Source organism: Teleopsis dalmanni, chromosome 2 (assembly GCF_002237135.1).
Source record: "Teleopsis dalmanni isolate 2A chromosome 2, ASM223713v2, whole genome shotgun sequence".
In the NCBI taxonomy this organism is placed as follows: domain Eukaryota; kingdom Metazoa; phylum Arthropoda; class Insecta; order Diptera; family Diopsidae; genus Teleopsis; species Teleopsis dalmanni.
In genome coordinates, this window is record NC_051847.1 from 156,175,304 (window position 1) to 156,200,123 (window position 24,820).

Here is a 24,820-nt window from a genome sequence, read left to right on the forward strand (position 1 = left end):
AGACGCGTGTGGTTTTCATAACAGACGATGCTGCATGTCGTGAAATCAGTAAAAATGAAGGTATAGTTGCATGTACTGCAGAAGAGTATATAAGTTCTTTGTCAGATTATCCATTACTTGTTGACAAACTTGCACGTAAATCTTTCGATAGTGAAAAGCCTTCTTTACCAGTCTATCCTAGTCATCTTACAATGGTTGAGATTCATGAAGGTATCAGAACAAAACGTTTCTTGCAAGGTAATTTTCAAGCTTCAAGAGAAAATTACTTGGAAGGCAATGTTTCTGTTGAAGGCTACGACAATCCAGTAAGCTATATCATATTAAATATTTATAGTTGCTAAATAAATACATTTTTACGTTTATTACAGATACTTTTACAAGGGCGTGAGGCTATGAATCGTGCTGTTGATGGCGATATAGTAGCTATTGAACTCTTGCCAGAAGCCGAGTGGTCCACGCCAAGTGAGATTGTACTAGAAGAAGTAGAGAATATCGAAGGTTTAGAAGATCAAAAAATTGCCGAAAGGGAGATGGATATGTTTAAGAACACTGTTAGTAAAATCTCTGAGGAAAAGCGACCAACTGGTAGAGTCATAGGTATAATACGTCGCAAATGGCGCCAATACTGTGGTATATTACAAAAAAGTGTTCTTGAAAATACGAACCGTCATATTTTTGTACCAGCTGATCGTAAAATTCCACGCATACGTATTGAAACACGGCAGTCAAAGAAACTATTAGATCAACGTATTGTGGTTGCTATAGATAGTTGGCCAAGATTCTCTCGCTATCCAAATGGGCATTTTGTTCGCTCCCTAGGGCCTTTAGGTGATATTAAAACAGAAAACGAAGTAATATTACTTGAGCATGATGTACCGCACAGTAAATTCTCGGAAGAGGTTTTGAGTTTCTTACCAAAATTGCCATGGACAATTACTAATGAAGTAATATGCAAAATATATACAATAATAAAAAATAATTTATGTTAAAAAATATAAAATAAATTAAAATAACAAATATTTTTATAAATTTAAAGGACTACGAGAAACGTGTTGATTTACGTGACCTTTACATATGTTCCGTTGATCCACCTGGCTGCACAGATATTGATGATGCTTTACATTGTCGTAGTTTGCCGAATGGTAATTTAGACGTTGGTGTGCATATTGCAGATGTAAGTCACTTTATTCGACCTGGCAATGCCTTGGATAAAGAGGCAGCAGCGCGTGGTACAACTGTGTATCTTGTGGGGAAACGTATTGATATGGTACCAGAATTATTAAGTAGTAATTTGTGCTCTTTGGTTGGCGGGGAAGAACGTTTTGCGTTTTCTTGTTGCTGGGAAATGGATAAAGACGCTAAAATAATTTCTAAAAGATTTCATAAGAGTGTTATTAAGTCAAAGCGAGCAATGACTTATGAAGAAGCACAATGCATTATCGATGATAAAACTCAACACAATGAAATTGCACAATCATTAAGAAATCTTAATAATTTGGCAAAAATACTTAAAAAACGGCGCATGGATAATGGGTAAGTATTATAATTTATTAGACGTATATATATATAAATATATTTTATATATTTAAATACGTACATATTTTTTATAGTGCTTTAGTGTTAGCGTCGCCTGAAATACGTTTCCAAGTAGATAGCGAAACGCATGAACCACTTGAGGTTGAAGCGAAACAAATGCGCGATACTAATTCTATGGTAGAAGAGTTTATGTTATTAGCAAATATTACTGTAGCTGAGCATATAGCAGCTGAATTTCCTGAGTGCGCTATGCTTCGAAGACATCCCCGACCACCACCTACCAATTTTGATCCTCTTATCAAATCCGCACGACATCAAGGTTTTGAAATAAAAACTGAGTCTGGTTTGGATTTAGCAAATTCATTGGATCACTGTGTTAAAGGAGATAATCCATACTTTAATACAATGATAAGAATTTTAACAACACGTTGTATGATGCAAGCTGTCTATTTTACAAGTGGTACTGTACAAAAGAGTGAATTCTTTCATTATGGTTTAGCAGCACCAATTTATACACATTTTACTTCGCCAATTAGAAGGTATTTACACTTTTTAATACGCAAATTGTAATAACTTTTTATTATTCTAATGGTATATTACAGATATTCTGACATTGTGGTGCATCGTCTATTGGCTGCTTCAATAGGAGCGGATAGTACATATACAGATTTGTTAAATAAAAAATTAAATGAAAATATATGTCAGAACTTGAATTATCGACATAAAATGGCACAATATGCTGGAAGAGCTTCAGTAGCATTAAATACACATGTTTACTTTCGCGGTAAAACTCAGGATGTAGAAGGGTATTTATAATACATTTTATAAAAATATTTTACATAAAGCAAAGGTTTTAAAACTATTTCAATATGATAATGTTAATAGTTTTTTATGGGCTATTAAGCCAATTTTATTTTTATTTAAAACAAAACACATCCATTCTCTTTAAAAATAAGTTTTTTATTTACATTTATTAACAAGTTCAATATTTTATCTGTTTAGTTAGAGAATGTATGTGTTTTCTTTTAAAAATATAATTGATCTAATAGTCGAAAAAAACACAACAGTACAATTAAAATAATTCTTTAGTCATCAAAATAAACAAATTTCAATATTAAATATATTGTATAAAGCAATTTCTTGAAATAAAAATATTGAAAATGTTTTAAAATTATAATATATATTAAAGTATATCATCCTTTCTTTCCTTTAAAACATTTTGTAATGTTTTTATATCTCATATGCAGTTATATACTTTTTGTCCGCAAAAATGCTTTGCAAGTGTTAATACCTAAATTTGGTTTGGAAGGCACAGTATATCTCAATCCACTTAAAGATGATAATTATAAATTACCAGCTAGTGTCAAATTTACTTACAGCGAAGATGTAAGTAATTTATTCTGTTTTTATTATATTTTTGCTATATATTATTAAGTTTTGTTCTCATTCTATATAAAGTATCACACACAGAGCTGTGGGAATGTGGTATTTCATGCATTTGATCCTGTAACCGTGCGCCTAACTTTAGATTCATCAAATGTACAACATGAAAAACTTGTTTTTAATTTAGTTAAACCATTCATAAAAGGATTTAGTGTTGAAGATGCGTCGGTAATGGATGTCTGTGAAAATCAGGCAAATATACAAGTGCAACAACCACCAAAAAAGAAATCCAAGAAATCGAAAACGGAAAAATAATTTCAATATATTATAGCTAAATCGCAGGGACATAAGTTTCCATTAAAAGTGGAGTATTACCACCTTTAGATCTTTTGTAATACTTGCATATACAATATGCATATCTAATATGTAAAACTTTTATAATAGGATTAAAAATAAAATAAATATCACAATGTCATTGTGCTTAATAATATGTAATATATATAAATTATTTTAAATCAAACCATTTACAGAGTCTTAGAACACAAAAGTTTCATATATATAAATAATATAAATTAAAGCTTATTACTTAATAAGATTATATTTAAAAAGCATTTCCGATACCATACTCAGTTTTAGTTAAATGCGTATGAAATTAAAACTTAAGGTGTATGTTTCTATTCTCTTACGGTCAAATTTGAACGAAATTATATATACTTTTCTACTTATTTTTTGAATTTCATTAACGCTGCTCATAAAGTTTTCAAATTTAAATAAAGTAAATTTCTTTTTAAAGACAATTTAGTTTGCTATTTACTCGAATACCGATCAGTACAATTTTGATACCTCGAGTTCGCGGTTGTGCATAAAATAAAAATTTTATATATTCGTTAACTTTATCCCTTTGTGAAATTTAATCCTGTAAAGTAATAGATTATATTATAAACTTACTAAAATGGCTGACAGTTCTAATTACTTAAATTATACTAATGATTTAAGTAAGTCAAAGAAATAATGCAATAATATTTACTTTAAAATATGAAATCTAGTTATGGAAAAATTTAATACTTTTTTTATGATTAATGCGAGTTAAAATAAATTAAAAAACAAAAATTACATTGACATTCTAAAGTTATATACTTAAATTATTGAATATTTAACAGCGCTTATGTTTTTATATATGTGCTTATAAACTTCATTTAATGACATATATGTACATATTAATGAGTGAAACAGCAGGTGTAAGACAATAATGTTATAAAGTGTTTTTTAAATATTCCTTTTTTTAATTCGATATAATTTTTAGTTTATAATCACTGTCACTATAATCACTATTTTAATTAAATTAACATAAATGAACGAATGAGCATATTCAAGTATAGATTTTTAAAAGTATATTAATTTCTTTAAAATATATGAAATTTATCATATTCATTACTGTTTTATATAAAAATATTATTTATACAAAAATATTGTAATTTAATTCTATTGGAATTTTATATTTTACTTAATTTGAAGTATTTTCCCCTTTCAAAGAAAAATACATAGTTTCATGCAAAGTACACAGTTTTTTTATTTTTTTCTTCAAATAGTTTTTTTTATTGATTATTATAATGCAACTTTGTTTCGATTTGTTTTGAAAAAAATAATGTGAAAAAAGGTAAAAAGGTCGGAAGGTGTATAATATTGCTTCGTTTTCTATACCACAAATGAAGACAGAAGTTTTGCATATATTTAATTAAAATAATTCGTAAGCATATAATATATTGCAATTAAAATTTATTTCTTGCATAGAAATAAACATTTTTACTAAGTTTCAAATTCCAAATAAATTTTTTTGAATATATTAGTATTACAAAACAAAAAGAAAGTGCGTTCAACTTTGGAATAGATCCGGGGAACAGTCTTGAAGTGGTGCTAGGGTGAAAAATCTGCCGCGCCTATAACCTATAACACCAATTCATATATAATGCTGGACTGTGAACTCTTCTTAATCATGTAGTTCTTTTAACGCATATCAGTAAAAATGATCACTCAACTCAGCTGTCTAGTTAGTTGGGTGAACATTTTCCTTCCTTTTTTTATGATGTTTACTGACTTTTTTTTTGTTTACTTGCAAAATCCCCTCAGGATTTTTAGATTTCTAATATCTATGCTCTATTCATGTTAGGCAGAAAATAAGAAATAATTTATTTAATATGAATGAACACAATGAGATACTATCTACGGAATTTTACATATCACACAGATTGATGAACAAACACATTCATATACAATAACACGACTGCAACTTGCTACAGAAGACATATTTTTGACTCTGCACTGAATTTATATCTACTTCAAAACCATACTTCCAGTTTCGTTTCCAAGACGCATCCACCTCACATTTCTTTTTCACCTTCACCTAACATGTGGTACTTGCCAAGCGATCCAGCAGGATCACTGAATCAAGGTTGTATTCACGCGCTGTAGTGTAACTTATCATCAATAATCTCGTCTATTTCGGTTTTGTTTCCACACTGCTATTGATTACAAGACGTTATCCATCTGTTCAATTGTCTCACAACGTAAACATGTTGGAGCCTATATCATCTGCAGGTTTTTTCTTGTTATGTAGTAAGGTTTCTGTGCATGGCCACATACTCTGTTGTACAGTAGCGGTCATAGAAACCGCATCACGCATCAAATATCAAATTTTAATTAAATATTCCAAAAAATTAAAAATACTTTTGTGTAATATATGTTTATTTAATTTTTGTATACGTCATTCGGATTCAAATTAGGACTGTTTCCAGGCAACGAAATCACTTGAATTCCATCTAACATTGTAGTTCACATATACTTTTACTTACTGAGATATATCCAAATCATAAATGGAAAGTAAAAGTGATTATATATTTCCAAAGTATTAGATATTTTGAAATTGAACAACTTCTAATGCTTAAGTAGATATTTAAATTCTCCTTACGTTTTAATTAATTATTAATTATATAAAATATAATCACTATCTGAATATATTATTCAAGTTTTAGATCTGCAGAGAAAAACGAAAAGTTAAGTTTTATTATGAGATAATTTATTTACAGGTTATTTAACCTGTTATTCATTTAAAAGAAAGTGTTAAGGTTGTACGAACATGTCATCCATATAATTGTGCAATCTTTAAAATATCATTATATTCTTTATATGTATAGTAATAATAATCGGTTAATAAAGAAAATTCTTATTGGGGTTAGAACAAATTAATAATAATTTAAATTGCTTGTAATATATTTATTTATAATAAGTAGTTGAAGAAGGCACTTTTTCAACATCTCGATAAAAAGAATTCTAATTAAATATTTTAGAATTCTATTCAATATTCATACTGATGTTGACTCATTAGTAGATTCGAAATTACATTTATTATTATAATTTATATTTGTCCTCATTTAACCTTCAGGTTATTACAGAGGAGCGTTATTACATATAGCAATAATTTAAATAGCTTACACATATCGTTCTTCAAATTTTTTTCAATGAAAATTATAATCTATACAGATTATATAGTAAGATAGATAATAGAATAGTTAGTATAATACTATCGATCGCTTTATCAGCAATCTGATATAAATTCTTAATTAAAGACGGTTATAATTAGAGTAAAATATAATTTGAAGTGAGAAGAAATCGGTGCGATTAGCTATTGAGTGATTATTATTGCTATTTAATAAACTATTTAACGGTTGTAGATAATAGATTCGTGATTCGAATTGGAATATGTGATCTGAATATATATATATGATATGATATATTCATAATTCATGAGTTTCATTTTGTTTCTATTATATATAGTTATGTAATTATAATTAAAATTGAAGAACTAACTCAAGAGCTAGATGCTTCTAAATAAACATAAAATTAAGAAATCTTAAGATAAAGTAATAGACCCAGTGGCGGGGCTAGACCAACTCTGGACGTCGGCGACATTAGAATTGCGAGGCCCCCTTTATAATCCAGTTGTAAAAGTAAATGAGTTACATTCACTAATATGACAAAGAATGATTGAAAGTTTTATTGCTAATCAAATTAAAATAAAAACAAAATAAAATAAATGAATTTTCCTACTTTTAGATTCACTCAATTTTTTTTAAATTATATCATAATTTGCGCCAGCTGCTATTTTCCTTTCAGTTTATAGAATTTCGAATGGAGATAGTCTCTCTTGGATCATCATACTTTTCTAGTACATCTTAATCAATTTTAAATTTGAGAAGCTTCTTTCCGTCGAAGCTATACTGACTGGAACTGTGAACATGAATCTGGTTACTATATAAATATTCGGAAATATTTCGAATATGGTTAATGCCATTATTAAACCAAATTGTTCAAAATATTATTAAGTGCTTAGAATCCACAGTCGGTAACTTTTTGCGAGGCCCCTGTGAGCGCGAGGCCGTCGGCGGTCGCCGACATCGCTGACGCCTAGCGACGCCACTGAATAGACCGCAGGACAAGGTTATAAGAAGTTCTGCTATGATAATGTTTTAGTGTCTGGACTCATTAATGGTCTTACAACCAGTAATATAGCCAGCAATATTACTTTATTTAGTGCAATAAGTAGATAAGTAAACGATATAGCAACAATATCCCATAACATTGTGGATAAAGTTAAAGTGTTGGTTAGACTACATGCTAATTGATTTGCATACTTAAATTACTGTCAAAATTGAAATGGAAGGATAAAGATAGAAAGAATATCTTTGGAAAATGAAAAATTAGTTTTTAGAAATTTAGCAAAAGTGGTTTAATTTAGATTGTATTTGGATGCGAATTAAAGTAAGAAGTACACTCAATAGTTTTTACAAGACTCAAAAAGAAAATATTAAATTGCAAAAATAACAAAAGCTGTAACGCAATATATAGCACCAATAGACGAATTTTTTTTTTAAATTGAAAAAAATTGAAATAGTTAAGGATAGCAAATGTTTGTGGAAATTGTCGAAAGAAATATAGGACACAAATGTTGAAATCGGTACGGAAATAACTCAAATAATTTTGAATGCCATTTGAGTAAAATTCTAAATTCCGTTTAAATATTTGCAGACCTCCAATACGCAATGAAGTAATAAAGCATAATGTACCACATGCTTCGATTTAAAAACAGTTCGATTGAACAGGACAGTAGGTGAGAACAAAGTACCTTAAGAATTTTTCATAAATGCCAGAAATCGTCGAACTTTAACAATTCAAAGGTGTAATTTGTAATGGTATTTTTTCCATTATATTAGATATTCCTAATAATCAACTCACAGAATAGACCGAGTGTAATTAAATTCTATATGAATATTAAGCTGAAATTCAACCAGAATGCTTAAGGGCTGTCAATATTTATAAGTGGTCAATAATAAATGATTTGTAATTTAAAGGGGGAAAAAGTTTACACAGTCTTTGTCGATTTTAGGGCAGGTTCTGATAAAGTATCAAAAACAAAACTAGGAACTGCAACTGTCTATGAAATTGTTAAAATTTCTTGGAAATGTCTATAGAAGCATGCCCCAATAACAGGGTCTAGCATTTGTTTATTGATATATGCAGATGAAAATAGTATTAGATGACATTTACAGATTACAAAAAATTATTTACCGGCATAATACGTAAAGCTGGAGATAAAATATAGAGGTAACAATTCTAGAATCACGATTTCTAAAACGGAATCATTAATAGCCTAATAAAGATAACAAATGAATTGTAGTATTGTAGTTATCTTTTAGAAACACCGTTCGAACATGAAAATATTTTTTGAATTGAGGAAATATTTTGGTAACTCGTGATGGAAGTTGTATAAGACAGTTTGCAGGAAGACACTTGTACTCACTAGATCTGCATTTAACGTATATATAAAATACTCTGTGTCAGTGTAATAAATGAAGGCAGCTCAATTCTCTATCTAAATCAGTTCATAAGGCACCATATAATATATCTTGTAATGAATAGTTAATTAAAATTAATAAATAGTATAATTTTATTGAAAAAAATGAAAATAAAAGGAGGAAATGAAGAGATATAAATATTTATAAACAATGGCACTAGTATCAACTTCTTTCAATTTGATAATCATAATATATCAATATATAATCAATATATATATATATATATTGAATTCCCACTGATTCATAATATATTTAAATAGCAGTAAATATATAAGCCACGAGAACATATATTTATATACTCATTATGTTATATAGGGAAAAGAAATCTCCAGTAATACAGAGAAGAAATTGGGAAAATCTCCAATACAGCGGAAGAGCTATATTGTCCGTAAAGAGTTGTTTTTTATGTTGTACACATAAATTTAGTGTATAAGATGTGAATAACAATGAGATAAATAAACTTCGCATAAAGTAAACTTCACACGTACTATATGACTGACATTATTATTATTAGGATTTTTCCTTGCTATTGTTTTATGTCAAACAAAATCAGTCATTGTTGGTGGTATATGCACTAAACTGTAAAAAAAAGTAAAGAATAGAGTGAATACTTGGGCCAAAAATTGTTTGTTGAAGGAATACAAGTTAATGTTTGATTTATGATCTTATTTAATCATAAAAATTTTTTTTTTTATTTTATCGCAATAGAACTTTTTTTATTAAATCGTAAAAAAGCTTATACACCAATGAAAGACGTAAAGATGCCTCTGCTTTTGTAACCGAATATTTACGACTCCCGCAAACAACTAACGGACTATTATTTACAGATATGAACCTGGATTGTCCGAACCTTCTATAGAGACAGTGCCTCTATCCAATTGGCGGATAAATATCCAATCGCAATAAATATAAGAATAACGTCACTATCATCCATAAAATGTGGTTGACAGGACAAGTCTGCTCTAAAAAGCAAACTATGATATACAGCTGCCATGCAAATCAGCAAGAATTAGGATTTAGTTTTATGGTTAACAAGAGACTTTCGAAATCAGTCCAACTATTCACACCAGTGAACGAAAGACTTGTTACTATTTGTGTCAAGGGAAATTTGACATCACTTTAATTTGCACGCATGCGCTGACAAAAGAAGAGGACGACTTGACCAAAGGATTCGAAGAAATTTATGACGTGTTTATACCGCAATATCTGAGTTCGATATCGTTTAATACGATTCAGCAGAATGGGTTTTAGCAGCACCCTTCAGACAAGGTGATTCCTTATCTTATCAATCAATTTTATCAATGTTAACATAGAAGAGATCATGCACAGGATTGGTGTTCATCGTAATGGAATAACATTTTACAAATTTATTCAAATAGTTTCTTACGCCAACGACATCAACATCATTGAGCGTAGTGATGTTACAGGTGCCTTTGTTGCTATCGAAAAGGAATTTGTAAAAATGGGCTTATTGGTGTATGAGGGCAAAACGAAGTATATGTCGGCTACTTGTTTAAATGTTCGTCGCTTGAATGCCGAGCTAGTGGCTGACGACTATATTTTCGAATCTATTAAGGTTTATCTATTAAGATAGTTATCTTGGCACCGTCATAACAAACAACATCGATGTCATCCTGGAGATCTAACGAAGACTCACCAATGCCAAGAGGTACGGGTTCAAGAGGGAATCGGGATGTGGAACCCTATCTCGGCAAACAAAACTTACGTTCTATATTTAATACGGAAGTTTCAGAAAAAATGGTGTAGAGGTAGACCATATCTCCAGTGGAGTCATCAAGTTAGGCGCCTGGGGAGATATGGTGCGTGAAACCCGTAACGTGTTATGGCCATTTCAGTAAAGTCAGTAGAACTGATAGAGTTTATTATATTTCAAATCAATGTATTTCTTTCTTATTGTAGATATAATTAAGAAAGGCCAATTAATCATATTTAATAATTACATATAACATAATATGTATGTAATTGTAATTACATATAATTATATGTAATGTAAGCAATTATATTATTTATAATATTGTAAAATAATGAAAACTTTACGTTATATTAATTAAAGATTATAATTGTATGGAAAGTGTTAGTTGGAAGAATTAACAAAAATCTAAATGCAAATTTTGGTTGATAATATTTTGAATACTATTAAATAATTATTATTAGTGGATTTTTAATTTTAAAAATCTTTTCAAATTTTTTTTTTCATTAAAGAGTGGCATAATATTTTTGTTAAATAAAAAGAGTTTCAAAACGCTTTAAGTATAAGAAAGTTATTTTTTATTCATTTGATTGTATGTAATATGAAATATTGTACTTTATTTATAAAGACTGTATTTATTATAAAGACTACAATCGGATATAATATAATTGAACTCTGCTCAACTTAATTAATTAAAATTCACTCCTTTGTTTTTCTTATTGTGATTAAAACTCCGGTATATGCCAACCATTAACGATAAAAAATTAAATTTTGTCATACGATTAATGGCCTTAGTTGATGTAATTAATGTAGGTTACATGCATAAATATACTACGTCTAAAAAATAAAATATCAAATTTAATATAAAAAATAAATATTATTGGTGGCATATTCTTTAGTCTTTAGTGTTTGGTGGCATTAAGTGTGTGATGTGAATGGCTTTTTAAATGTATTTTCTAAAAATAATGCCATCAGAAAAACTTCAATAATTTTATAAAATTTCATGATTGATCTAAATTAAGATAAAAAGCAAAATTGTCAAAACCCCATGAGTCCGTATCCCATAGGGGAAAAAATTAAATATCTTACAAATATTTTTTTTAATTATATATATGTATATAATAAAGACTACTAATGAAGCTAATTAGTTAAACAATATTTATTTTTTCATTATTTAAATATTATATGTGCAGATAATCTCTCCGAAGTTCACGATCCTGTTTATTTGGATGCATATCGCCGATCTCTTTTAAATCCTACAGATTTTTGGGGTCAACAAAGTCAATTAATTGATTGGGATCGTCCCTGGGATTGTGTCTTGGATAACAGTAATCCACCTTTTACCAAATGGTTTGTAGGGGGTTATGTCAACGCTTGTTACAATGCTATTGATCGTCATGTTTTGAATGGTAATGGAGATAAAGTTGCTCTCATACACGATAGTCCATTAACTCAGACTGTTAGGCATGTAACATATCAAGAACTTTATGACCAGGTAACAAACAAAATAACTGTGATCAATATATTATACCAAATATCGTTATTAAAATTTCAGATAACATTACTTGCTGGTGGAATGGCAAATTTAGGTGTCACAAAAGGTGATCGCGTTGTTATATATATGCCCTTAATACCCGAAGCTATAATGGCTATGTTGGCAACCGCACGACTTGGTGCCGTACATTCTGTTGTTTTTGGTGGCTTCGCTGCAAGCGAGCTCTGTGTTCGTATTGAGCATGCTAGGCCAAAAATAATAATCGCAGCAAATTGTGGAGTTGAGCCGGGAAAGATTATACCATATTTAAATATATTACATGAAGCTGTTGATATGTCGACCAAGAAACCACTATGCAACATAATATTTCAACGTGAAAATGTACCTCCTACTCCAATAAATCCAAAAACTGATATTTCTTGGTCAGTAGTATTAAATTTAGCTGAGCCTATTGATTGCGTGCCAGTAGAAGCAAATGATCCTTTATATATATTATACACATCAGGTACTACAGATAAACCAAAGGGCGTACAGCGGCCAGTTGGGGGGCATTTAGTTGCTTTGATGTATACAATGAAAATGCTTTATGGTATGAAAACCGACGATGTTTGGTGGTCGGCTTCTGATCTTGGCTGGGTTGTTGGACATTCATACATATGTTACGGTCCACTCTTATATGGTATTACAAGGTATTAAAACTTGTTTCTTTTTCTTTATTATAAAACTATGTTAGTAAATATTATTGATGTAAGAAGTTCTATTTTAAAATACCATAAATTAAAGAAGTTATTTGTTAATTCAATAACACAATTTTACTTTGTCCCAAAAATGAATATGTTATTTTATAATTCAATATAAATGTAGCGAACGAACATTTCTTTGTCTTTTAGACCAAAAAAGGCTTCATCCTGGACCAATGAATTATTGAACATTTATTATTTATATATGTATAATATATTTATACATATACGTATAATTTATATACATTTACATTTATATTTGTAAAGAATACTCAATAATATTTTTCATTGTAGTGTCATGTACGAAGGAAAGCCAGACCGTACACCAGATCCAGCTCAATATTTCAGGTAATATACCCGTTGGTAACTTTTAAATAAACTCAATTTATTGTTTGTTTAGAATTATTGAGCAACATAAAGTGAATTCATTATTTTCTGTACCAACTGCATTTCGAGTTCTACGACGTGCTGATCCAGATATAAAATATGGACGGAAATACTGTTTACAGTCTTTACGCTCAATATTTATTGCCGGTGAACATTGTGATAGTGAAACCAAAAATTGGATTGAACGTATCTTTAAGGTGCCTGTATTAAACAATTGGTGGCAAACCGAAACTGGTTCAGCAATAACCGCAACCTGTATTGGTTTTGGACATAGTCTTAATCCACCTAAATTTACGACTGGTCTACCGCTTGTTGGCTATAATAGTAAGCATTATTTAAATAAAAAAAAATGTATTGAAAAATCTATTTAACATTGTTATTTTTCATAGTAAAAATTGTCGAAGCGGACGGTAGCGAATGTGAGCCATTAAAACTAGGCCGAATTGTTATAAAACTACCTTTGCCACCGGGAAATATGTCAACCTTGTACAGAAATGATGAACTGTTTAAAAGACTTTACTTTCAAAAATATCCAGTGAGTTTATTATTTAATTCCGAAAAAACATAACAATTGTTATAGATCTTACAATTTTTTCGATTTAATACAACTATATACATTTAAGAACCGAGTTATGTAAGTATGATATTAGCTCAATTTAACCCTATTAAACAATAGATAATATAATTCCGAAAACAAAAGCAATAATCGAGCCTTACAATATTATAGATTATAGATTTTAATTTGACAGAAGACATGGGTGCTCTGACTACGCATTTAACCAATATGTTCTGTTTCTTGTTATAATGAGTTTTAATAATTTTTATTGTTTTTAAATTTTATAGTAATAATTGTTATGGCTCTGTAATAGGGTTTAAAACGAATAAACGAGACGTTTTCTATATTGGCTGCCATTTACATACAGCCACACAAGACTCTGACAATTTTAAATAATAATATGAATACGAACACCCATTACTAAGGTAAGTCTTAGTAATTACCACAATAGACTGCATAGAAATTATCACAGTATTGATAATAAGTACATAAACTTCTGTACCCGTTTGAATTTTTAAAAATTATAAATTATAATCATTTTACTCTAGTGATTTTATTTTAATTATTATTGGGATATTTTTGTGTTCAAGGGTTAGGTTAGATTAGGTTGGAGAGGCGGCATTGTACGACAAAAACCACTTGTGCTCAAATAATGCATCGTTGTGATGGCTATTGTTGTTCATACGCAGAAGGACCTCTGAAAGAAGTGTAGTGGTCAATGCACAGACAACACTAAAAGACACGACTCCCCTATTCAAGTAGAACTGAAACAACCTAACATATCTATAAACAAGTCAAGTTCAGGGGTACTACGTAAAAATTTGATGTGCATGACTTATATAGCAAATTTGGTATTTGTATTCTAATACAAACACTTTGTACCAAGACTTTATATTAAAATTCATTGATAAAGAGAGAGATTAAATTATATTGCACTGTCGATCAACCACACGGACACTGGCGGTCTTGAGCACAAACAATGGCCCATGGTGATATCACGGTCAATGAATATAATAAAGAAAAATTCTGAATGAAATTGGTATTTTGGTTTAGATAATGGATATTGGTATTCGAATTCAATCTATAAGCTATCCAAACTTTAAATTAAAGAAATCAGTAGTCAATTTAATAAATAACTTCACACCTTATATATGGAACATGTGACATAGATGAATATTGAAGTCAAACAAATATACTGTTTGAATCTATATTTTTTCAATATTGAGTTTTTTAATATATTTCTATTTTTTTCGCTTTGTTTTTCACGACATTGGAAAATTTAACTAATAAAAAAATGTGTTTAAAATAACTTGGTACACAAATTTAAAGTGCATTGCTCAGCTTTCAACCACAACACAAACGTTGTCATTTGAAGCGGTTGACTTAGTTCAATTTTAATATTTTTGAAAGAATCACATCCTAACAGACAATGCATTACTAATTAATCAGTAGAAGTAGTAGTCTGTTTCATATGATATCCGATTTGAACCATGCCAAAATTCAAGTGCAGTACCAGAAACTGTAGATTGCTTCCTGATGGTGAAACTATCCATTCTCAACTTCACATAATATCTACATCTTTCTTCACATGGAAATCATTTACGTTAGAATATCTACAGTTACGGTTTGATTTCTTGAAAAATTGAGAAAAATATTTCCATATTTACATGGTTAGAACTCAATAATTCAAACAAACTAAAAAATTTCTTTAATTATTTGATTACACTTAAAATATGATATCTTAAACGTGAAGAAAAGCATTAGTTTTAATAAAAAATTTTAGCATATGGATGAGAGTGTACATATATGAGAAGGATGTCGATGGGAATGATATGAATATAGTTAGTTTTATTAGAACAATATAGTTTTATTGAATGTTTAAACCTCAAACTCAAGAAACTCTTCTATTATTTACGTTTAAGATGACTAGTTTTGGTGAAAGCGGAGGTTCTTTCTTTTGTAAAAGTAATAAAATTTTATTTAAGATGTAGGAAGATATTTTTTAAAAAGAGGTTTTTCGAACAGTAGTGAACTACAACAATTGAAATTCATTTTATTATTTTTATTTTATTATATTTTATTTTATTATTTATATTATTATATTATTTTAATTAATTGAATTTTTGGCTGACCATACAGCTGTTTCGAGTATTGCCAAATACCCATCATCAGTAATCTTGAAAATAATTCTTGTATTTAATTAATCGTAAATAATTTTTTGAGACTGTAAGTGGCAGGAATCGAACGCGTGTCCTGCTAAAGACATTTTTTTTAAAACTTAATCCCTAATTTAGAGTTTGTTTTTTAGATCTATAGTAGGACCCTGCATAAAGTACGTTCGATTTTGGCTTTAGTTGTTTGCCTTAATCTGACTAGATCTGCTCAAAATTGCATAGGAATGTTTAATGATGTCTTTTTTTGTTCTACTTATAATTTTGAGATACATAAAATAATGAAGTGGATATTTAATGCTCTACTTAAATTGTTATGTACTGTTATATATAACATATAATATATAATATATCATATTAACATAATTTCTTAAATTGAAAATGTTGGTAATAGTGATGAAGTTTTCCAATTGAAAAGAAATTCTTTAATCTTGTCAATTTTTGTGTGGTCACAGCAAAAAAATTTCATCACCTGATTCTATTCGGTTATATTTTTTGTCATAGAACATAAAATTCTTTATTAAATTAAATCTTTTATTTATTAACATATTAAAATATAATATACATTATATATAATTATGGAATAATTTTAGGGTTATTATGATACTATGGATGCTGGTTATAAGGATGAAAATGGTTACATATTTGTGACAGCTCGTGATGATGATGTTATAAATGTAGCCGGTCATCGCATATCAACATCAAGTCTTGAAGATGCGGTATTACGACATGTAGGAGTTGCAGATGTTGCTGTCTTTGGTGTACCCGAACCGACGAAGGGTCAAGTACCGCTTTGTTTATATGTTAAAAAGTCTTCATGTAGTAAAAATGATGCAAAATTATCAGGTGAAATAATCAAACTGATACGTAATGTTGTGGGCCCAATTGCATCATTTCGGTTAATTGCCGCAGTAGATGCACTACCAAGAACAAGATCAGGAAAGACAATGCGCAAAGCTATGGCTGATTTTGCTAAAAATGAGCTAGTTACACTACCAGCAACTATAGAAGATCCAAGTGTATTTGTAGGTATACGAACAGCGCTTCAGAGCCTGGGACATGCTATGAACACACCAGATCCAGTTGTTACAACAAATAATTAATTGAATTTCTTAAGAAAATGTTATACTATTTTAAACGGATGAATGTAATTTTAATTTTTCCCCGCATTTACAAACAAATTAAAAAAAAATTGGATATCATAATAAGAAAAAAAAAATTTAAATTTATTTCTAAGTTTAACCTTTGCTTTATACTCTTTAACATTATCGTAATTCGGTTAGAGAACATCATAAATTTTAAAGAAAACTGAACTGAATTTACTAAATTAAAATGCAAATTTCGGGTCGCACATGTGTATTTTATGAAACTTTCAGTTTTATTCCTATTTGATGGAATGTGTCAAACTATCAAACTGAGAAAATGTTTCGTCGCCAGCTTGAAATTGTGTAGCCACCGAAATGCAATTTATTTATTTAAATTCTATGCAAATCCAAAACAAATTTTCATTCCACTGACACAATAACAAGAAATACTAACAATTCCGCTTCATTAAAATAATATATTATTAAAATACTATGCACAATATATATATTTTAATATTTGATATTAATGTTTAAGTTTTAAGAAATTACCAATAATAGAATCCCATGTCCGATTCCACGATTTAAATAAAGGGAGTTTGACTAGAATGTAGCATATACCTTGTGATCAAAAAAGAACAAGAATTTTAATTTTTGAATTTCCGCGCTTATCCATCCAATCGGTAAATTTTTTATATTTTCACGCTGGCAACACTATTATACACATTCTGTTAAAGTTTAACGCATATCGTACGATTAGTTTTTGTTTGGGATCTATACAAAGAAGTCGAAAAATTTTCGTGTGGCGATTTTTATAGCTGAAAAGCTGAATTTCATTAAAAAAAAGCGTCGTTATAATATGGCCAAAGAGATGATTTCCAACGCAGATAGTGACCCCACATTCATCGAACGCATCATAACAGGTGATAAGACATAGGTCTAAGAATTTGACATGCCCACCAAACAACAATCGACCGAATGGTGCTCCAAAGGTGAGCCGAAACCGAAAAGAGAACGCCAAAGTCGGTCCAAAATCAAGGTTATGCTGACTGTTTTCTTCGATATTCGTGGTGTGGTGCACTATTATTTCCTTCCGGACGGTCAAACGGTTAATAAGGAGTATTATTTGGCCGTTATGCGTCGTTTGCGTGAAGCTATTCGCAAAAAGAGGCCAGATTTATGGAACTAAAACTCATGGATTTTACACCACGATAACGCACCGACTGGTTGGTTGTGTCGCCAAAAACTCCAAAAAATCATAAACCAAACACCGTACTTGGTGAGATCATAGAGGCCATAAAAGAGAATTCGCTGCGTGAATTCGGCGGCCTATAAAACTTGTATGGAAAATTGGATCAAGTGTTGGCATGCATGTATTGCCGCAGGAGAAGAGTACTTTGAAGGCGATAATGAAAAAAAATTATTAAAAATTAAAATTTTGCATTTTTTTTTAATTCTAATTCTTTTTTGATCATAAGGTATATATGCCAACGGTATGCTTATACCAATGCTATACTTTAGATTTTCAAATTTTTTTAATTTTTCATAATTCAGAGAAAGATTTTGTAATACTCGCAATAAGGACAGATGATCGGTTAACCACATTGGGTTTAATATCATAAGTGGTATCAGATTTGCGTATGGTAATTGTATTATATGGCGTACGCGGCTAACAAATAAAAACACACCCAGGCTAAAACAAACTCGTAAATATATATCCTTGGAGTTTAGAATGTCACAATAAATTATTCAGCATCAACAACATGGTAAGCGTTTGCAAGTTCCTTCAATCCTTACCTTATGATATCCCATAAAGTGTAGAAGCAACTGTGAGAATCTATTGACGTATACAGTCTGAGATTAATAATATAATTCACTCAATTAAATATAATTAAAAATTAATCACATAATGAAATTTTTTTATTAAGATAAACTTATTTTAGTGATATTTTATAAATAAAGTTTCTTTATAAGCTCAAAGTTTGGAAAAGTGTCTTACGAGATATTAATAGGAGTTCAGAGTTATAATCTATAAATTTCTACAAATCTCTTAAAAGTGGAAAGCCCACGTTTTTCGTATTTAAAACCAATACTAATACTAAATTCCATAGATTGATGAATAGATATTTAGTATAGATATTTAGTAAACTTGTGATTAAATAGTAAAAAAACGGATTAATACAATGCCTTAAAACAATAGAGATGAATTGGCTCCTCCCCGGTCAAAAAAAAAAACATTAGCTGTATATAATGTAATAAAGTATATAACAAAATAAGTATTTTCTAAATAGATGGTCAAATAAATGGAGAATACACAAAAATTATACATTATTAATGTAACAAAAATTTGCCGAGTGAGGGTCCTAGCCTTGTCGAAATGTTGAAAAAAAAACCTATGATATTCGCAACTATATAGTAGTAATGACCCAATGCTTTAAAAAATTACTCTTGCAGTTTCTTAGACAGAACTGCCTGCCATTCAAATCTTTGCTATAGAATGTCTGAAAAAACAATAGGCCAACAAGACTATCTAATTTACATATGTGGATACCAAGGCAGATATAAAATCTTTCCAATTTTAGACTACCATATACCTACAAGTACGTCAGAAGCTGTGAAAATACTCTATCTGAGTAGGTTACTATGAATAAAATAACATTCACCTGAATAGTAATGCATGGGAAACCAAACAGCATGGTTGACTGCAACCAAACAGAAGACTAAATTGCGAAGAAGTGTACACTAACTCCCTTCATAGAATCCGAACATTTTTGCAGGATATCCGTTTGTTAGACCGAGTAATTGGTTTAATTTACTCTTCTCTTCTCAAAGTTTGGACCAAACTGAGACCTGCATATTCTGTGCATTGCAGAAACAAATTTCTTGCATGTTCAAGCCCTGCGGTTGTCAGAAAATGAGTTCAGTACCTGTATTGGAGTTTCATTGAATCGAATGAAGTTTGGAAATTTTATTTTGAGATAGATCTTATAAGTCACAGTGTACCATTGTCCTCTCTAATAATAATAAATATAATAACTCAAAAGTTGCTAAAAGCTTCGCGCGCATAAATTAGTAATACGCTTCTAGAAGCAATGAATACATTTTGAGTAAAAATCAAAAAAAAAAAATAATAAAAATAAAATCGTTTACATTGATTTGGTGGGAGTTGAGTTCTGACTTTCAGAATAAAATGGGTATTAGAACACGACTTTTGGCCGATTTTTCTAGAACTGTTATCATTTTTTAAATTTTCTTTAAATATGATTTAAAATTTAAGTATATTTATGTTCTTAAGATAGTCAAAATTCGATATTATGATAAAATTTGTTGAAAATTGTGGGTATCATACCATGTTTATTAAAACATACTGCAGAGTTTGTTGATTTTTGTTCAATAAAATGTATGGTCTATAAAATTTTCTAATAGGTTTAGTAAAAATGGGTCTATGGATTAAAACTGACATATCTTTCCGACTGGAAGTGAAAAAAACCTTTATTTGCCCATATCTCAAACCACTCGGCAAATTTTATTTAAATTGGTTTTTTACTTTAGAAATGGACCTTTAAAATATGATCTGCTAAAATACTTTAGAAATTATATAGATTGACCTTTGCAATACACATCTTTACAGGAACGAAGTATTTTTATAGTAACAAAAAACATAAAGGATAGAGCCCTGAAACTATTTACGAAAACCAACAGGCTTACCAAGACCATGTTATCGTATCTCAGAATGGTTACAGTCTCCTCGGGGAAGTATGCAGATCTGTCGTCAGTTATTGCTTAGTCTGATGATGTGATAAACAATAATCCAGTCAAGTGAAGAGATAGGTTATGAAGAAACCTCGCAGGTAATAGAGAGCAAAAGTGCTCAGGTGCATTGACTCAACTAGCCTCAACATAATAATAAAAAGACAACGTAATAGCCACTAAAACTACAAAAAACATGTCTTAAAAATATGTCTGAAAAGATAAGATGTAAAGACATAAAAAGAGTATATCAATAATTTGTGCTCATTCATATATTAACTGTAAATGAAATTTTCGGAAAAAATAGAAATATAGTCCAAAATATTACCGCTTTGATGTTTGATAAACACGGCTCAGATTTATTTTGCTGTTCGCAGGGAAAGTCAAACTCGATGATGTTATTGATAATAATTGTAATGATAATATAATAGTAAAATTATCATATTATAATAATCAATTGTTTTCTTCTGCAAAATATAATACACCTTTCATAATATTGTAAAATGATGTTTGTACTATGAAACTCTTGTATCATTTTCATGTAAATGTAATGATTTAAAATGTATGAAATTGTGATAAATTGAAGTGCCAGAATAATTTCAAGTTATATTCTGACGTTTCGTAAAATAAAAAAAATATAAATGCCACAGACATGAAAATCATAAGAAGTTAGTGCATCATGTGTGGGCAGGCATCATCATCACCACAACATCAACAGAATAAATTGCAAAATTTAATTATACTAATGATAATAGAAATCAGATGCATTAAGTAGAAATTTCTTTCATGTTTAATGTTTTCAGGCCAAGTATCTATATTTTTTGGTTGCTAGAGTACCAAAGTAAACAGCAAACCAACTTATGAGTAGAAAATTTTATTCCAGGCACGTTACATTCCAAATTAATTGCATTGTCTCAATGCAAATCCCAACATTATAAAATGTGGATTAAGTTTTTTACTATCGATTTGAATAATTTGCATTTTTTCCATTCTTAAATTAGAAAAAATTGTTCAATAGTTCGTGACTATTGAAAGCTTTTTATTCCAGTTTTATAAAAAATAAATTTTTAAGTTTTTATACATTCAAAACATTAAGAATTTATTTTTAAATATTTTATCTTTATCTTTAATAAGGGCAAAATTCAATTAACTATATATTTCGAGAGGAAAGTAATTTAGTTATTTAATTTGTATATAGTCTTCATCTGTTTTCGTTGAGTTCCTTTCTCAAAATCCATCTCTGAAATAAATATTTTTTCTTTCTAAAAGTTTTTGGTCAAAACAAATATGTAGTAAAATATCTATATTCTTAAATATTAAGTGCTTAACGATCATTCTTGATTGAGACCTTCGTTCGAAATTCTGTTAACTATGATTTTCTTCTTCTATAGTACAACAAATCAGCTCGAGTTAAAAACTAAGAAAGAAACTTCTCTCAAATATTATAAAAAATTCTCTCACATATCGTCATTACTAATGAATTACGAATCCAAACTGTCATACGTTTAATAATAACATATACAACCAAATACATTCAGAAAAATCCACTATAAACGCAATATTTATAGTGGATGAGAATAGACGGTACCACATATCATTTGTTTATAGATCCCAAAATAGCGTACAACAGCATAAAAAGAAACACTTACTAAAAGCATTGTGCAAATTTATTATATGGAGTACGAAATCAGATATGCATACCATAGATAGTAACTTATGCGCAAAATTTGAAACTAAAACAGTATTGAAGTAAGGGTTTATAATTATTACAAATCAGTAATAAACATCAGAGAAATATTTTAAAGAGATCTACAAACGATTTCGATCTAATAAACAGGTCTGAGCTAGCAGTACGAGAATATTTTCTAAAACTAAAAAACAGCGGCAAGTAATTATGGCCTTAGAAACAACGAAGAGAAAGCAAAAGGATATAGGAAGGAGTTCATATATATGTGAATAAATATAAATTCACGCAATAATGTCAGCGGAGAAATAGCGTAAAGTCAAATGCTATGAAACAAAATATAATATACATAACTAAGAGTCAGAATCTGGACAAGTTCTTAAACACTTATAGCCTTGATGCTAACATACACCAGAGAGGTGCGGACTGTAACTATAGTAGATCTTATTACACCATATTATAGTTTGATTGTATTTTTGATAACAACATGAGGAATAAAATAACTTATCACACTGATAAAAACCAAATAGCTCTCGTAACTCATCATTCTGCAAGCCAAAGCCAGGCAAGAATGTTTTTTTTTATCAGAACCGCACAAGTTCTTCGTTCCGATTCAATTGAAAAATAATATATATATATGTTAAGTCCCGATTTTTGTTCTAGAGAAAATATCCTTTTTTTAGCTTTCAGTTCAGTGCAGAGTAAATCGGTCATAATTAAAATTTTTTATTTAAATCATACTGAACAAATTCATTTAATAAAAAAAAAAAACAAAACTCTTCAGTTTATAAAAATAAACGGCTTTTGAACTTTTTGTTCTTATTCTTTAAAGTTTAAACAACTAAAGAGTAATGACCGCTCACTTTCAGTATTCTTTAGAGCTGTTGGTACTGAACCGAAATAAATTAATATATCATTTTTTCAATGTTAACTTTTTTTTTGCCATAAATGACGCGTCGTATGATGAAAAAAAACTATTTAAAAGTTGGTAACGTTCGAATAGAAATGAAAAGACAACAACAAAAATTTTAGTTATTTTATTGAAATTTGGCTGACTATACAACGCTGTCTTGAGTATTACCAAGTATTCATCACCAGTGATCTTAGGAAATATTTGAATTTTTTAATTAATTTATAGTCCGTATATAAATTGTTTGCACTGCAAGTGCCAGGCTTAGAACTCATGCCTGTCAAATTAGTCATTTTTCCAATTAAGTTTCGATTCGAAACACTAGTTTTTACATATAAAACTAGTGTTTTATATTTCACTTTAAATACACAAGAGACAACTACATCCAATTCACCAATTTTTTAAACGTAGTCTATATGTATAGCATTCTTTCCAATAGCTCTACTCATATATAAAGTAGTTAACTAACATAGTTAGTTAAGCTAAAAAATTATTTTAGAATTTGGTCTGTAAATTTTAATAAAGCATTTAGCTTTCTGAATGCTGATTTATTAAAAACAGAATTTCTATTCTATTTGTTAATAGTTTTCTTTGAGTGATCTTTAGATAATCCATAAAAGGGCTTAAGTCAAATTATATTTGTGTTTGTAGACGGCGTTAAACAATATCAGGTACAGTCTTGTGTAAATAAAATCTTGATGCCTGGAAAACCTATGCAATGTAAAAATGTTATATTCCATTATATTGAACTGTTTTTAAATATTATTAACTTTCAATATCTTCTCCACTGATTAGTTGTTAAATTATTGTATATGCGTATGTTATATGATTGCTTTGTTTGTTTACAGCGTATGCTCTTACTGACATTTGCTTCAAAGGCTGCAATTTCAGTATGAAAGATGGATGATTTGTTTCCCATAAGATTGCTTTTGTAAATCTACATACTACATTATTGCGACTTTATTACCTGACTATATAAAGTTTATTTAATATACCAAATAAATGTTATAAAGCGATGCTGCTATATACTAATCTTGTAGAAATTTTAATTTTGATGAATATATTAAATCGTTATAAAAGTGTGTACCGAAATTTTAGCTGCTGGCTTCACTGTCTCTGGTTTATCATTTTGAGTAAAAATATTAGTTTATTACATTGGTTTTTTTTGTAATCCATTTATGAAAAATAAAATTATCATATACTAAATACAAAAGTCACCAGTGCTACTAGATCTGGTTACCGTTTGTGCAATATTTAAGAATATCAGGACTGTGCTATCTACTTTGGAAACCGACAAATACTCGTATCAGAATATGATCACTTCACAATTGGAGTTCAATACGAACTCGTAGTAACTATCACTTTAACTATTTATATTTGCATACACATAGTTAAAGTCATAATATAGTGATATAGGAATAAGTCTACTTGTAGTAGTATCTGTATCAAAACAACGGTGGGTTGTATGATGTTGGTTCTTGCAATCATACAAGGCTTGGATAAAAA

At 29.4% G+C, this 24,820-nt stretch overlaps 3 protein-coding genes across 3 annotated transcripts in view; 2 read left to right on the forward strand and 1 right to left on the reverse strand.

Moving 5' to 3' along the window:
- LOC119682156 (exosome complex exonuclease RRP44-like) overlaps positions 1–3,389 on the forward strand; it is a 6,471-nt gene extending 3,082 nt beyond the window's left edge. Inside the window, exons 2-8 of the mRNA XM_038095518.1 lie at positions 3–305; positions 369–944; positions 1,037–1,533; positions 1,611–2,075; positions 2,139–2,342; positions 2,784–2,922; positions 2,995–3,389. Of these exons, the coding sequence (XP_037951446.1) occupies positions 3–305; positions 369–944; positions 1,037–1,533; positions 1,611–2,075; positions 2,139–2,342; positions 2,784–2,922; positions 2,995–3,234 (2,424 nt within the window). The 3' untranslated portion in view covers positions 3,235–3,389. The remainder of the gene's footprint in view (positions 1–2; positions 306–368; positions 945–1,036; positions 1,534–1,610; positions 2,076–2,138; positions 2,343–2,783; positions 2,923–2,994) is intronic.
- Positions 1–24,820, reverse strand: part of LOC119676000 (zwei Ig domain protein zig-8) — a 336,138-nt gene that overhangs the window by 157,587 nt on the left and 153,731 nt on the right. The gene's annotated exons all lie outside the window — the stretch shown is intronic.
- LOC119682169 (acyl-CoA synthetase short-chain family member 3, mitochondrial-like) lies at positions 3,872–17,050 on the forward strand. Its single transcript, XM_038095533.1, has 7 exons — positions 3,872–3,914; positions 11,733–12,034; positions 12,095–12,723; positions 13,069–13,122; positions 13,175–13,485; positions 13,551–13,696; positions 16,482–17,050. Exons 1-7 carry the CDS (start codon positions 3,872–3,874, stop codon positions 16,989–16,991), a joined length of 1,995 nt encoding a protein of 664 aa, XP_037951461.1. The 3' UTR covers positions 16,992–17,050.

Coding starts and splice junctions, on each gene's coding strand:
- LOC119682169 (XM_038095533.1), top strand. CDS start 3,872: ATGGCTGACAGTTCTAATTACTTAAATTATACTAATGATTTAA. Junction 12,035..12,094: donor ATCAAGAACTTTATGACCAG/GTAACAAACAAA, acceptor TTAAAATTTCAG/ATAACATTACTTGCTGGTGG. Junction 13,123..13,174: donor GATCCAGCTCAATATTTCAG/GTAATATACCCG, acceptor TTGTTTGTTTAG/AATTATTGAGCAACATAAAG.